The 15,123-nt window shown below is 48.1% G+C and overlaps 1 protein-coding gene across 5 annotated transcripts in view; it reads right to left on the bottom strand.

The window, feature by feature from the left end:
- The window catches only part of Mapk4 (mitogen-activated protein kinase 4), a 130,125-nt gene that overhangs the window by 29,592 nt on the left and 85,410 nt on the right, over positions 1 to 15,123 (bottom strand). For all 5 annotated transcript variants that reach the window (XM_057789234.1, XM_057789231.1, XM_057789233.1 and 2 more), the window contains exon 2: positions 12,772 to 14,144. In XM_057789234.1, coding sequence (XP_057645217.1) covers positions 12,772 to 13,320 — 549 coding nt within the window. In that variant the 5' untranslated portion in view covers positions 13,321 to 14,144. The remainder of the gene's footprint in view (positions 1 to 12,771; positions 14,145 to 15,123) is intronic.

Raw genomic sequence — 15,123 nt, 5'->3', positions numbered from 1 at the left:
CCAGGATCCTCCCCAGCAAAACCCAAGGAAATCCTCTCTTGTGTATAGTGGGCTGACCTGAATGGTCTCATATACATCATCAGGCCAAGGGCAGAGGGCGCCACAAGGGGTGAGTGTGGCCCTGCGGGGATGTTCAGGTGAAATACTCACGATCTAGATTATAAAGACGAGTCCTGTGATTCCTACAGCAAGGACAAAAAGGTTTCTTGAAAAATACAACCCCCGCCTTCTGGTAAATACCCAAGGGATCTTTCTTGGGCTGCAACCTTCCCTTTCATAGCAAAAGTAAAAGTTACATTGTAAGTATCTCCAAAATATAAATGGCTGGCACTAGCCCCTCCCCTTTCTTGAAGTCTAGAGTAGGTTTTGGGAGTAGGTGTGTGTGGGTGGGGAGTTGGAAATGAGAGAGAGCAAGGTATGGATGCAGGCACTAAGGTGGGGTGTTGGGAGATATGTCCTATCTGGAGAATGCATGTTTCAGGGAAGTTTGTCTCCATCTGCATGCTATCTGGGCACATGTAGACCTGACCTCATTGGGCCTTACTCTGTGGTCCCACAGCCCAGAATCTGCAATCTCCAGTGAACCTTGCTTCCAACTCTTCCAGACATCCAAGGTTCCTGAGGACCCTATCCATGCACATTGGGACTTCAGTGAAGTCTCACTTCCCAGAGCAGGTGAATCAAGAGGGCCCACGCTGGATGGAGGGACACCTCACAAACCTTGCAGTACAGGGGCGTAGAGGGCACTGGTGGCCTGTTTGCAAAACCAGCTAAAGGTATGTAACAACAGGTGCCCCACATTTGGCAATGTGATTAAGTACAAACCATGTAGATCTAATCTGTTTAAGCCAGAGCCACATCTGAGAACAGCTATTGTTCAAAAGTATAATTCTGCAAAGAACATATGGTAGGCAAAGCTTTGGTAGCTGTTCAGAGGGTGGGGCAAAGTTCTGGCCACATGAGGGTTAATAAAAAAGACTTTGTCTCAAACCCCGTCGCTCGAAATATCTTTCAAATGTCCTCATTCAATTTCCGGCCTTGGTACACAACACCTCAGGAACAGAATTTAATTTGCTATGACTGAACGACTTCCTTCTCTTGCCGGACGTTCTGAATTTTAGTTTATTATGGCACAAGCCCACAGGTAGGAACAGGGAACCTTAAATTACATTTGGCAGCTTGGACTATGAAGGTTCAGACTAGAAACCATTTTGATGTTAAAAGAAAGTCCAACAATTCCTAAAGAGACTTGTTTTTATTTTGCTGTTCCTTGCTACCCTCCACAAAGCTGACTCTGCCATTAACTCAGGCAAATCACATTTTGGAACGTTAGGAGCTATGCAAGATGGCCACCATGTTGGCATCTTTCTAACTCCTCTTCTCCTCTTTCTCTTCCCCTCCTGTCCCCTCCCCTCATTTCCTTTTCTAGAAGTCTCTCTGGGTACATAGCTGAGTTCAGAGTTTTTACCTGGTTGTGACAGCCATGTATCTATGAAACAATGCTAGGGACTCCTGATCGACTCTTATTTGTGGATGCTCTCGTTAGGGTTCTGACCTGCTGGGTCTCTGGTAGGACTCACTGGAGGCATCAGACACTTAGCACAGAGACAATGTTCTATACAGAGCTTGGAGCCGAGGGTCACTGTCCTGTCTGGAGCCCTGCTTAAGACGTGGCTTTAGTCACACTTTTAAACCTGGCATCCTCCCTAAACATAGCCTGGGAGAGGGAAGCACACAGGACTGGCAATGGCTTCCTGGTTAAGACACCATAAACTAAAGTAACAAACAGAAAAAAACCAAGATGGATATTGCTGAAATGGAAACCTGTTTTCTTTTTCTGTTGTGATACTGAGGGTAAAATCCAGGACCTGAGCATGCCAGGGCCAGAGAGCTTTCCCACCAAGCTGGACACCCAGCCTGAAAACATTTGTACTTCTAAGGATGGTATAAAGAAAGCTAAGCAACAAGCCACAGAATTTGAATTTAGAATATCTGAAGCCTCTCCAAGTTCTAAATTAATATTAATAATATAACCCAATTAAAATAAGGGAAAGATCTCAAGATACACAGAGACATGTAAAAGGCTTGAATGCACACCAAGGAGGCTCAGCACCGTTAACCATGGATGGATTCAAGTTAAAACCACAGTGAAATCCTACTCACACTTGCTGGAGGACTAGGGAAAAATGAAGTTTGAGGTCATGGAGAGAACAAACCCTCACACCTTGTCTATGGGCTACAATGTTGTAATGGAGTCTGATAATGACAGTTCCTCTGGCAGAAACACAAGATCCAATGACGTCGCTCTATAAAACATGTCCATAGAAGAACGTGTACATGAGCGCCCACGCTGGTATAACTTATAATAGCCCCAACAGAAAGAACCCACATCTCCATCAATGGAGGGTTATGAGACAGCTCTGATATAGATTATTATTAGATAATAAAGACAAACGAAGCTCTCATATCTGCTTTACCACTGAATAAATCTGATGGCACTCTGCTGAATGCAAGAAGTTTGACCCTAAAGGTCAAAGGGTCATATATGGCTAAATGAAATATCCAGCAAGGTCGACTCTATGGATACAGAAACATGCGTGACTGCTTAGAGTACGTGATGGGAACTTGGGGAAGGAGGTGGCAACTGGGGGAACAGTTATTTTGGGGGACAATGAAATGTTCTAAAATAAATTCTAGCAATAGATACACAAATGATTCTAAAGTCATTCAATTATACAGGGAACAGTATACCATGTTTTAAAAAGTTTACAGACAAATCTGAAGCACAGTCCTACTGCAAGGAAGACCAGAACAGGTGGCTTTCTACAACCTGCTATGTGTTGGAGCAGGGACCGCTGGTTCCTCTGTGGAAATCTATGTTCCCAGGGTCTGGGTCTCAGTAAGTTTCCAGTGGGGACAATGAAGTAGAGAAAGCAGTGTGATGGAACTTGAAGCCACTGCCTGCTCTGACTGATCACTGCCGGTGTCCACTGCCCGCTCTGACCGGTCAAAGCTGGTGTCCACTGCCCACACTGACTGGTCACTGCTGGTGTCCACTGCCTGCTCTCACTGGTCGCTGCCAGTGTCTATTCTCATGATTTGGCCCAAAGCCTACTCATTATTAAGGACTCTGGCTACAATCCCACATGTAACCTTCAAACTAGAACCAGCCTTTAGCCAAACTGCAAAAGTGTTAACATTTAGGGCCTCCTGTTGTGGCCTCCTTTTGAGGGCCTCCCTATTCATAAACCCAGTACTTCCTCCTCAACCTACTGCAACAAGTTCACTCCAAGGTGTTCTCGCTCATTCCCACCCTTCCGCATGCCTTTGTACCCTAGAAGAGAAACAAGGGCGACACACACACACACACCTCACCCCACTCCCAATTCACCATGAGTGGTAGAAAGTCCGGTGTCTAAGGCCCAATTAAGAGTCTCAGTTAAAGCAGCAGCCGCTATCTGTTGGGTACTTTCCAGATGCCTGACAAGACTGAACATTTCACACATCATCTGGTGTCTCCCTCACTCCAGTAAGCGGACGGAGTCTGGGGATGGAGCCAGCCACAGGCAGGCTCAGGAGGTACCCACTAACACCTGCTTACTCTACCAAAGAGAGCTGCCCTGCTTCCTGGCAGGGATTGTGGGGGCGGGGAACCATGAAACTTGTTCAGTTCCCTCAGAAGCTGAAGCAGGACTGCCACTCTGGGTGGGCGGGGAGGTAAGGCTCATCCCAGTGAACATGGCTGAGGGTCAGTTTTCCCAGGCTCCTGGGCCAGAGTAGACATAGCTATTCTCTTTGGGTAACTGAAGGATCGGATTAAACAGGTTTTTTTTTCCCATAATGAATGCAGTTTCAGTGAACTTACTTTTGTGTCAAATTTCCTGAACACTCACTGGGAAAACTCATTCTCACAAAGCCATGCATAGTCTCACCCTACAATTTGGGGAATTTTGAAACTATAACAAAAATATAAACATCAATTGCCATTAACATCTTGGAGTTTCTATTTGTAGTCTATTTTAAAAATTTAAATTTTTGGGTATGTGTCTGAGTGTATGTCATGTGCATACAGGTGGCAGGGGGGGTGGGGTCCCCTGGATAGTCAGCCAGTGCTCTTAACTACCAAGCCCTCTCTTCAGCTCCTGTAGCCTGTTTTTAATGTATATTTCTTCCTTTTTTCTCAGGTGCTATGATCATATCCCCTATACAGTTCTGTGTATTTGTATTTTGTTTAGACAGGTCTCCCTGTGTAGCCCTGGCTGTCCTGGAACTCACTCTGTAGACCAGGCTGGCTGCAAACTCACTGAGATCTACCTGCCTCTGCCTCCCGAGTGCTGGGATTTAAGGCATGCGCCTCCACCGCCAGGCCTGTGCACTGCTTTTTAAATTATGTGTGTGCACGTGGTGCCCACGCCATGGTGCTCCTGTGGGGCTCAGAAGACAACTTCGTGGGCTGTGTTCTCATCTCCCTTCACCTGGGCTTCAGGGAGCCAGCCCTGCTCCAACCGGGCAAGAAGTTTCCCGCTCTGAGCCATCTGGCTAGTCACTGTCTTACCTTTTAAGCTCATCACTATATAAGGCTTTTCTGTGATTCTAAAACGCCTTTAACACCATTGAAAACAGTTGCGTGACACACCATTGTGGGGATAAACATGATTTCTTGAAGTTTAGAGTTTTCACGCATCCATTTTTCTTAAAACAGTAATGTCGGCCAACACCCGTACTGAGCGTGTCTAGGGGCTAAAGTGTTGCAGACGGCCATGCAGCTTTATTTTACTTCAGAGGGAGCTTAAATTGTACCGAGGGAGAACACGAGAGATCTGAGAACAGTGCCCCTGAGCCTCAATAAAGAGACTGTTCCTCCTCTAGCTACATCCTCTACATCTTTGTGGACAAGTTTTAAAAATGTGGGTTAAATGGCTAAATAATTATGTAAATGGGTACCTGGTTGTGTGGTTCACAGGCCAGAGGAGCCCAGTGGCCATGAGGCTGGGCCTTTGGTCTATTCTCTTTATGCATATTTTAATTAGTGGTGTAGGTGACGAAGTCCTTAAATATATTATGAAGCTGTGAAGGACAAAGTTGGATGATAGAATAAAGATTCACAAAGATCTCTCTGAGCCAAGAAGATGAGCTCTATCAGGAGCAAAGGTCACAACCCGTGCTTGAGCTTAAAATCAAAATCAAACAAAAACCCAACCACATAAATTTAAAATAGAGAATATGGAACTAACATAAATTAATTGGCCAACAGCCCACTGTGAGCCCTTAGGATGACACACTGGCAAAGAACTCACAGGAGCAGGAGTGGGGTGTCGTTTACAGAGCAGAGACCTCACACTCACTCTGGGCCGATGGAATCGCCTAGGGTCTATTCTTCATGGAACTTCAGAAAGGTTCTGACAGGAAGAGGGGGGTCAACGAGAGGGCAGGTAGGATGGTGTGGGCCCTGGAGGGCAGTCAGCTGAAAATGACTTACAGGGGGTCGGGGACTGAACATGTGTCCTCTGCAGCCACCTCTGCTGGGCTTGGAAGTGAGACTACCTGGGTGACTGTTGTGCCTCAGTGTCCCCATCTGCTGAACGGTAGTGCCTATTACAGACAATCTGAGGATGAGTCATTTAACACCAGCGAGCACCGAGTAACAAGAGACAGGGGCCCCAGACTGCAAGGCTGTGGAAGCGACAGGGCAGGGGAGGTTAAATAGTTGAACGCTGTCCTTAGGATAAGCTAAGCGTCATCCGGAGACGCTGGAGAGCCACACTCTGGTTAACAGAAAACAGAGGCATGGCTTGTACATTAGTCGACCAGCATTTCCTGAGCACGTTTTTGTGGGTCAGATACTGTGCTAAATGCCAGAAAAATGGGCATGAATGAGATGTATCCTTAATCCAAGGGTCCCCTGGGGGATCTGGGAAGAGGCATGCAAACAGGCAACTCAAGAGTGTGGATAAGAGGAGGGCGCAAGGAGGGAGCGACTGACTGACTCTCCTGGAGAACTCAATGACTGGGGACATCTGAGACTCTGTAGGGGTAAATGGTAGTTTATGTGGACTGGACATGAGGGAGCAGTGTGTGGGACCGGAGCTGTCACTGCTTATGGCATTTCCAGGGGCACAATGACAAGTTGGTGTTGTCACTCTGGGTGAGGTGGGGGACTGCAAATTGTGCTCGAGAAAAGCGCTGGTCTCCACCTCAGCTGTACGATCCTGATTTAGATGGGAGCCATTAAAGTCAGAGAAGGCACAGTTCCCACACTCAGAACCTTCTGTTTTAGACCGCTGTCCCCAACGGTCCAACGCAGCAAAGGCTGAATAAAGACCATGTTTCAGCTGCTGACAGTTAAGACAGCAAAGGAAAAATCTTGAAAGTGGCCAGAGGGAAAAGCACATGACATACAGGGGACTAGCAACAGGAAGGAAAAACATCTCATTTTTCTGTAAAAACTGACAGAAAGCAGAGAGAGAGGAGGGGTGGTGTTCTTAATGACGGACAAAAATACCTGAATCTTGAATCCAGGAAACATCAACCTTTGTTCCAGGAATAAAGAACTTGCCACCCGCCAGCCTTGTACTCTATGGGATGCTTCTCAGCATCATTGGCAGGCTGAGTGTTCTGGACTCTGAACTTTTTGTGCTTGTCATAGCATCGGGGAGCCCAGATTGACAGGTGAGTGCCAGGTGGGTGTTCACAGAAGGGAGGTCAGAGGAGGAGCCATGAATTCCCTTGAACCATTTAGTCAGCTGTTTCCTCCCCAGGGAGAATCCACCCCCAAGCATACTTGAGAAGATGAACTTGGACTTGAGGAGACAGCAGCAATGTATAGATGCTGTGTACCATTTGAGCATGACAAAACAGCAGACTGGTTGGTAAATAGCTGGTACCGTAAGTCCCTTACTCCCTTGCTCAGCCATGCTTACCAGCAATTCACCTTTGGGGACCTGACCTCAGGACTCTGAAGAGCTTAGTCCTGACTGATCACTGCTTGTGGTGAAGTAATTGTTAAATACTCCCTGGAGCTCGGTGGGGTTGCTTTCAGGAGGGCCTGGGTGTAGTGGGCAGAGGACACCACAAGGCTGAGGTACCTGTTTCCCAGGACTTCTACCGTGAAAGGGAGCAAGGTGGCCCTGAGAGCCCAGAAAATTAGTTTTCCAAGTTTGCCTGAGCATCCAGACACTTACTCTTCAGGACAACCTCGGTTCTAATCCCTTTAGTCATATTTTTCCTCTTTAAAAAGGATATTCCATAGTCTTTTAAATACATCTTTTCGGCTCCACTGATTTGGAATAACATGTTTAATAGCTTAAGAAGAAAGTAACCTTCTCTGCCAGTTGGTCCCTTAGAAAGGTGTCCTTTTACATGTCCATTTTCCCATGGCCTCTGTGGGTGTCTGGGTCCCTCATGGTACCAGTGTGATGGACCCTAGTCATTTGTGGGGTCCTGGGTGGGTCTTTCCCATCCTCTGTTTTCCCAGCAGAGACCATCTGGGATGTAAGCAAGCAATGAGACCCCAGAAGGTGCTCTCCTAATTGCAAAGACGTTCTTAAAGCCACCAACGTGACCATTCTTCCTAGGTTCAGTTTCAAGGGTTTATGTTAGAAGGAAGACACTTTCTGAGTATCTTTTTGGGAAGATGGCAGAGGTCATCACAGGCAGGTAGAACAGATAGGGGAAGAGGCAAGGTGACACTAAACCAGCACCATGAATGCAGCCTTGGCTTCCAGTTGTCCCTGGCAGGGTTCCCAGGCTGCAGACTGTGCTTAGTCTCATGGGCTCCTCCGGGGCCACAAATGAATCACGGCCTTAAACAAACTACAGCAGTCTGCCGAGCCTTCAAACACTCGTTCCTATCCAACTGTGAAACCAGTGTTTTGTTTTTTAAATAACATCTTTGAAGTAGTTTACGCCAGAAGAAGTACGTGTTTTCCAAAAAAAATCACCGTTCATATCTCCCAACTGTTAAAATCAAGCAGAAACACACAGGGATCCTTTTGTTTAGGTTCCTGGTTTGTGTAACTTTTGGTCAAATGGTACCATGGGGGAACAAGTGATTTCTGAAGAAATGTAATTGAGGATCTCCAGAGCTGTGCTGCGTGCGCCTCACAGCCCCACCGTGATCAAGCCCTCCAGTTAAGGTACATGGTCTTCCAGGCTGGTCTAAGAACTGCAGGGCTAAACATTATGGGCTGTATCACAAGCACTGGCTTCCATCCACAAGCAAGACACCTCATTTCTTTGCATCAATGGCTCTTACAGGATCAGGGGCAAGAGATTCCCATGGGGCCTCTGAGAGCCAAGCATTGGCTGATGCTGCTCTTGTAACCTCCCTTAGAGACCCCACCAAGCTATAGCTGGTTTGTAGGGAACTGCCAGGAGATAGGCAGGTAAAGGGAAAGCTTTCAGGTCAAGAATGAGGTAAGAAGACAGGGGACTAGAAAGTAGCTAGAGGTTTGGGGCTCAAAGCACCAGCCTAGCAGGAAGGGCACAGTTGCTTCGGAGACCTACCAAAATGGAAGACCTTTTGCTACCCAAATTTTCATGAGCCTATTTCCTCCTCCTTTCTCACCTGGGTATTTCCCCCGTACCCCATGGAAGCTGGACCTGCAGGTGGTCTCCAGAGGTCCCTGTGCAGGTTTGGAAGGCTCCAGGTGACCCGTTCACTCCGACAATGAGGCTCTCAGTGAGTGGATAGATCATGTCTGCATTCCAGGGAGTTGATAACATTTCCTAGAGTTTACCTAGGGCTCAGTGAAGTCTTAAGCATTTTTTTTAACCTCTTTGAGATCATTCATCTCCTAATCTGATAAATTCAAAGGAAAATACACTCAGATCACTCAGCTACTTCTTAACACAAATAACACAGAACTAATAAGGTCTGTAGGGGAAATGAGTAGAAAGGGACTCAAAAATCAGGAATGGATATGCTCTCAAGAAGGGTGTCACAACTCTCCCAGGGCCACACTGACAAGAATGAGTCCATGCTTCAGCAGAAGTAAACTAGGCCTGGTTTCATCATGACATCTACTTGGGCAAGTAGCTCCGTGAGTGGGTTAGTCCCTAGAGCGTCTGAAAGAATGTTGACCCCCCCCCCCCACTTTCGGCTGATTAATAAGAATCCTAGGAGAGAAGCATAATGGAAGAAGGGTGTGGAGGGGTGCACACCTGTAACAGAGCACATAGGAGGCTAAGTCAGGAGGATCCAGAGTTTGAGGCCAGGGCAGGATATATCAGGAGTTCCAGGCCAAACCCAGCTGCTTAGAGAGTAGCCCACAACGAAAAAGGAAGCTGCAGCAGAATGGAAATATGAGAAGTGAGCTTATAAAACAAAACAACAGAACACAGTCACAAGCTATGCACGCTCTTCCCCTTTCATCCATCTACCTGAGAAATGACAGCCATGAAGCCTGTGGAGGGAGCTCTTATTCCAGGCATCATCTAGGGAAGGAAAAGGAACCGTCAACCATGCAGTAAGCTGAATAATGACTGTCATGGTTTGAACCTGAAATGTCCCCTTAGAGGGTTGTGTTCTGGGGGCTTGGGTGAGTCTGTCATTTTTTAGGAGGTGGGGGAGGTGGGACATGGCTGGCAGCAAGTCACTAGTTGTGATGGTTAGTTTGAATTGTCATTTTTGATCCAATCAAGGATCATCTAAGAAGAGAATCTCCATGTAGGGTTGTCTACATTGAGCTGACCAGTGGGGTTGACGTGCAGGATTGTCTACATTGTGTTTCCTTTGGAATCTCCTCTAGACCAGCAGAGTGGGTACCGGCCCTAGGAAGGTCCTGTAGCAGATGAAGGTTGCAGGAGTGGAAGAGACACTATCTACCCAGGATAAAGATGGAAGGGTGAAGACCTGACTGCTACACACTGCTAGGTGGGTTATGCATAGCCAAGAGGTCTCTAGCTGGACCACTCTGGCCCTGGACTGGATCAGTATATGGAAAAGGTAAGTCCAGGTAAGTAATGACCCTCTTCAAGAGACACAGCATTCACAGAGCAGATGGCCTGGTGACACCCTTCTCCAAGGACACTGGCAAGCACAGGTGCACATGACAGGAACACACATCTCAAGAGTGTAGAGTTCCTTTTCTGGGTTAGACTTTCCAACCATGGAATCCATAAACACATTAGCTTCCTAGCCATAAGGTCCTTCCCTCTGACCAGTAAAACTAGCAATATCAGCTGAGGCCCAGATCTTAGGAACCAGTAAGATTCCATTCTGAACAAGAAACATCCCCCCAATAGCATGGGACTCTGCCAGGGAGGGAACAGACCCAGACAAAAATGCCCACCAGGTAGAGTGGAAAGTGGTCAGTGCTAAAAGAGAGGAAGGACCTCAAAGGAAGTTCCCACCCAGAATTCAGTGCGCTTCAGGAAGAAGAACCCTCACTGTGTGTGAGAAGGTCCCAGTTCCTTGGGCTCCTCCCCTCCCACCAGTCAGCCCTGGGAGCCTCATGCTGTGTTATAAAGCCACTTCTCTGGGTTGTCAAATGGCCCATTTGCCCTAAGTGCCTCACAGTATTATGAGGATTAAGTGAACTGATTTCAGCGCACATTGGATAAATAAAAGCAGCGAGTACAAAGCCTTCCTCATCTGTGGAGAGAGAGGAGGGCAGCAAGCTAAGAACAGAAAATGAATAAGGGCAAATGGCTACAGTAGGTGGCGCCCCACTGACCCCGGGGTACCAGCCAGGTCAATGTGAACACACACCAGGTTAGTAACTGGCTCCAGTTTCTATCCTCATATAGGCCACCCCCTCTCATTTAAGGAGATGAAATGAGAACATGCGAATTCCTTTGCATGGGGAGAATGAAAGTCCCACCAGGAAGTGGCAGGAACATGGCAAGCAGAGTCATGTGACCCCCGTCCTTCTGCAGCCCCAGGCCCCTGCACTGTGCTTCATCTCAGTGTAGTTTTTACCAACTTTCAAGTGATTCTACATTCATGGTTATTTTTGACTCTTATCTACAAGTCAGAGATGCAGAGAGGACACAGCTCTGTCAAAAGTGAGGGAAACTGAGGATCCAGGGGTGAGAGATTCTTGTCCAAAACAGCGCCACCAATAGTGAGCCCGTCTCCTGAACGCCTCACACTGTGCGGTGGTTCATACCATGCAGCATCCCAAGACTTGTTTCAACAATTGAGATTGATGGGAAATGCCTGTAATCCCAACACCAAGGAGGTCAAGGCATGAAGACTGATTTGCAATTCAGGCTAGCCTGGGCTACAGAGTTGGACCCTGTTTCCAATAAAACAAAACTGCCACTATGGCAAACCCTGACCCAAGCAGCCATCTTTCTGACAACCCGACGCCCCCTACTGACCTCTCAGGCACCAGGCACACATATGGTGCACAGACATATATGTAGGCAAACACCCATACACATGTATCCAAGATAGAAATGTAGATGCTCTGGATCCATTTTTGTGAGAAAACTATTTAGGGTTAAAACCAGTGGTTCAATGGCATGACATCATAGCCCCTGACAAGAAGGGAAGGGAACAAACGGCCTGTTGTATTACTAAGACAGAGAAGGAAGCTACCTTTTGTTTCTTTGCCATGGGCTTCTCACCTACAGACTCGGCTGTCAATCTCGACAGATGACAGGGCTGCGGGGATGAGCGCAGAGGGCAAGCACATGGTTAAGGTAGGGAAGGAACATGTGGCACTGAGAAGCCAGAGGCAGTGAGTTTCTGTGGGGTCTGAAATTGAGGCAGGAGTCAAGTTCCAGCCGGTGCCAGTGAACAGGGAGTCGTGGCTCCTTTGCCTGCTACTCTTTCCTACTGCACAGAGAAGAGGAACAAGGAAGATCCTAGAGATAGAGCAAAACCATATCCAAGGTCAGAGTCACCCTCATCTTCCATGGCTACTCTCACCCTTGGCTATTAACATTTCATGGGGTACTTTACTTCCTGTGAGATGTTCTATTCTAATAAAAAAAAATCAAAGGATAAAGATTTTGCTAGAAGACTGGCTGTTTCAGGGTGACCGGTGACATGTTCAGGAGGGGCTCCCACGCACCTTACAGGGGCAACATGTCAGGCAGAGGAGAACAGGCTATTCTCGAAGATGCAGCGGGTCAGGAAGGAGGTCTGGGCCTTGGAAACAAATGGTGGTGATGTGTGTCACTATCGGTGCAGCTGGGATGGTTGTGATGCACCATGGGGGACTCTAACAGAACCATCTCAAGCATGACTTGACTCCACAGAGGGAAGGACCCAAGAGGGCAGACATCAGCTGATCTGTAGTGAGTGCTAGTTTATCAGATTAGTATCCCCCTTTACCCCCTCCACCCCTGCCACCCATTGCTCACTCTTCACTGACTGAAGAGACCCATAATGGGCCAGCCCTGCTGAGAGGAGTAGGTAAGATAGACCAGAGCATAATGCTTTTAATGTGGAGAGCCTCCTGGGGTCTCCTGAGCAGCCAGTACTGGAAACGACACAATGATGCAAACATTTAGGATCAGTGGATGTGATAGAAAAAAGTCAGTATTAAAGCCACAGAGCTCCGGGCTAAAAGAAAGTTTAGTCTGTCGAGTCTGACCTTTCACACACACAGCCCAGAGTCAAGTGGTGAAGCCAAGGAGCTAGATCCCTCATACCCAGCAACTTTTCAAGCCATGGATCTTTCCTTGCACCTTCCGCCTCCCCCCAGGCTAACATCAGTCTCCTGATTCTAAGGTAGAAAGGACAAACCCTCTGGAACGCTGTGGGCATCCCTGAGGATCTCACAGGTCGCCGGGGGCAGCCTTTCCAGGCAGTCTTACCTTGTGCGAGTAATGCTGATCCACAATCCTTGCCAGCCCGAAATCCCCAATCTTGAGCACAAGGTCCTCCGTGCTGATAAAAATGTTGGCGGGCTTCAGGTCCCTGTGCAGCACATTAGCCGAGTGGATGTACTTGAGCCCACGCAGCAGCTGGTACATGAACAGCTTGGCATGCTCCTCGGTCAGCGTGCCCTGCTCCAGCAGCCGGGCCAGGTCAGTCTCCATGTACTCTTGGACAATGTAGGCCACGCTGAACTTGAAGAGCTCGCCCTGCAGATCGCTGCCCTTGGGTCCTAGTACCTCATACACCTTGACAATGTTGTCATGGTCCAGGCGCCGGATGATCTTGATCTCTCGGAGCGCATGCTTCATGCTTCGGGCATCGCTCAGAGCAATCTTCTTCACGGCTACCTTCCGGCAAGACCTGCTGTCCACAGCTGACAGCACCAGTCCGTTGACCCCAAAGCCAAGGGGTTGGAAGTCAACGAAGCGCCCTCCAAGGTCATACCCGTAGACACTGGCAATGCAGTCACCTTTCTCGGCCATCATTGACTCAGTGGTCTGGGGCCTCTTGGGGGATGTGGGGACAGGCAGGAAAGGCCAAGTTCCAGTGAGTTGTTTCCCCGGCACACCTCATTCTGTCAAATCTCACAACTGAGGGACGCTTTTGCTCCTGGTGAGGTCACTGCTGCCAGGGGACAGGAACAGCCCCAAGTCCTTGCTCACTGACGTGCTCAGCTGGATGCTGCAACTGTTCTTACCTGCACTGGGAGGGTTTGCCACCAACTCCTATGCTTCAAGAACCCTCTTAGATGCTTAAAATGGTTCATGCTTCTTCCAGATCTGGCATTATTAGAAGGGAAAGCCAGTGTCCTTATCTTATATCTCCTTGGATCTCAGAGTAAAATATGCAGCAACTCTCTCCCTTTGAATCCTCCTGTCTGGCTCAAATGCAGGAGCTGCTTGCTGAGCTGTGTTGTTTTACTTAAGTGGGTCCAAAGCTTAATCGGATCACAGCCTCCCTCTGTGCTCTGAGCAGTAAGAGGGGATCCAGTTAATAGATTCTAGAAGGTTCTGGGGGTTCCTTTCCATTTCTGCCAGGTTATCTTTCCCCAAGTTCCCTTTAGAGTCCCCAAACCCCAACCAGTTTGGTGAGTAAAAGCTAGGAAAGCCACTCTCTCACGAGCTCTGCAGCTACACCTGCTGCCCCAAGTCCAAAAAGAACTCAGCTGCCAGGCCAGGACCCTCCAGAGGCTTCAGATGGGGGCACATCCTCTTTCACCCACTCATCCACGCCACCTTGACTGAGACTGCTCCACCGGGTGCAGTAGGACCGCAGGAATGCAGCAGCATCTCTCAGAGTGTCCCCTTTCCTGTCAAAGAAACAATGTTGGGTAAATTTCCACACTCTGGCTTCCAACACCTTCCCGCTTGCGTCTTTTGTTAACTAGCCCAAGTGTTATTTGATCTGTCCAGCCAGCTGAAACGCTGCTTGCTCAGGGGATTCCAGCTTTGCACTGCCCAGGCACCCCCATGCTGCTTGCAGCAGCGCCCTGGCAGAGGAAAAAGACGGGGTTGATTTGATAAACCCATCAGGCGGAGGGCTTTTATGTCAGCGCCTGCTTCCCTCGGGCTAACGTGTGCAGACTGGGGGTGGGACTCATCCCTTTTGACCTTTGCAAGATTCGTCTGTTATGCTTTCCAGACACATCAGCCCTCGCTGGGAAGGTTGAGAGTCAACAGGAACGAGTTACAGATGAAAATGAGGGCACAATAATCTTGTTTTGCCACGAGGGTCCCTTCTTTATTTTGCAAGCGCCTTTGAATACTTTAAGAGAAAAATTTGTCTCGGACTGAGATTTAATAGCGGTTTGTATGCCTTCCTTCCCACATAGGTGGCAGAAACACAGTTCTGTCACTCACAGAAAAGGGGCTGTTTGCCCAAAAGCCAATGCTATCTCAGGGCTGGCTCGCCATGCCAGCCCTGATCTTTTTATGACAGAAACACTAGGAACCGAAGCACCTAAGTGCTTAAAGCAGTTGGTCCCATCTGACCTGACGATTTCCCTCTGATGGCTGTTAAATTGCGGGTATAGGAGATGAGGTGGTAGGTAAAAACTACCAATCCTAGCCAGGTCAACTCAGAACTCTGAAGTAAGGAACATAGTGGCTTCAAGAGTGTGACTTGTTTCCCAACTGTACAAAGCTCATGGGTACACAAAGATAGGACTTTGTGGCACAGAGGAAATCTGGCCAGTCTCAATTCTTAATTCCCGCCTCATCTATGGAAGTCTCACACGGTGCAGAGTCCCACATGAGTAGACGTTCCCATCTGAACTCTGTATGACTCTA

Source organism: Chionomys nivalis, chromosome 14 (assembly GCF_950005125.1).
Source record: "Chionomys nivalis chromosome 14, mChiNiv1.1, whole genome shotgun sequence".
Classification (NCBI taxonomy): domain Eukaryota; kingdom Metazoa; phylum Chordata; class Mammalia; order Rodentia; family Cricetidae; genus Chionomys; species Chionomys nivalis.
The sequence above is the reverse complement of the archived record's forward strand: the minus strand, read 5'-3'. Positions and strand labels throughout refer to the sequence as shown.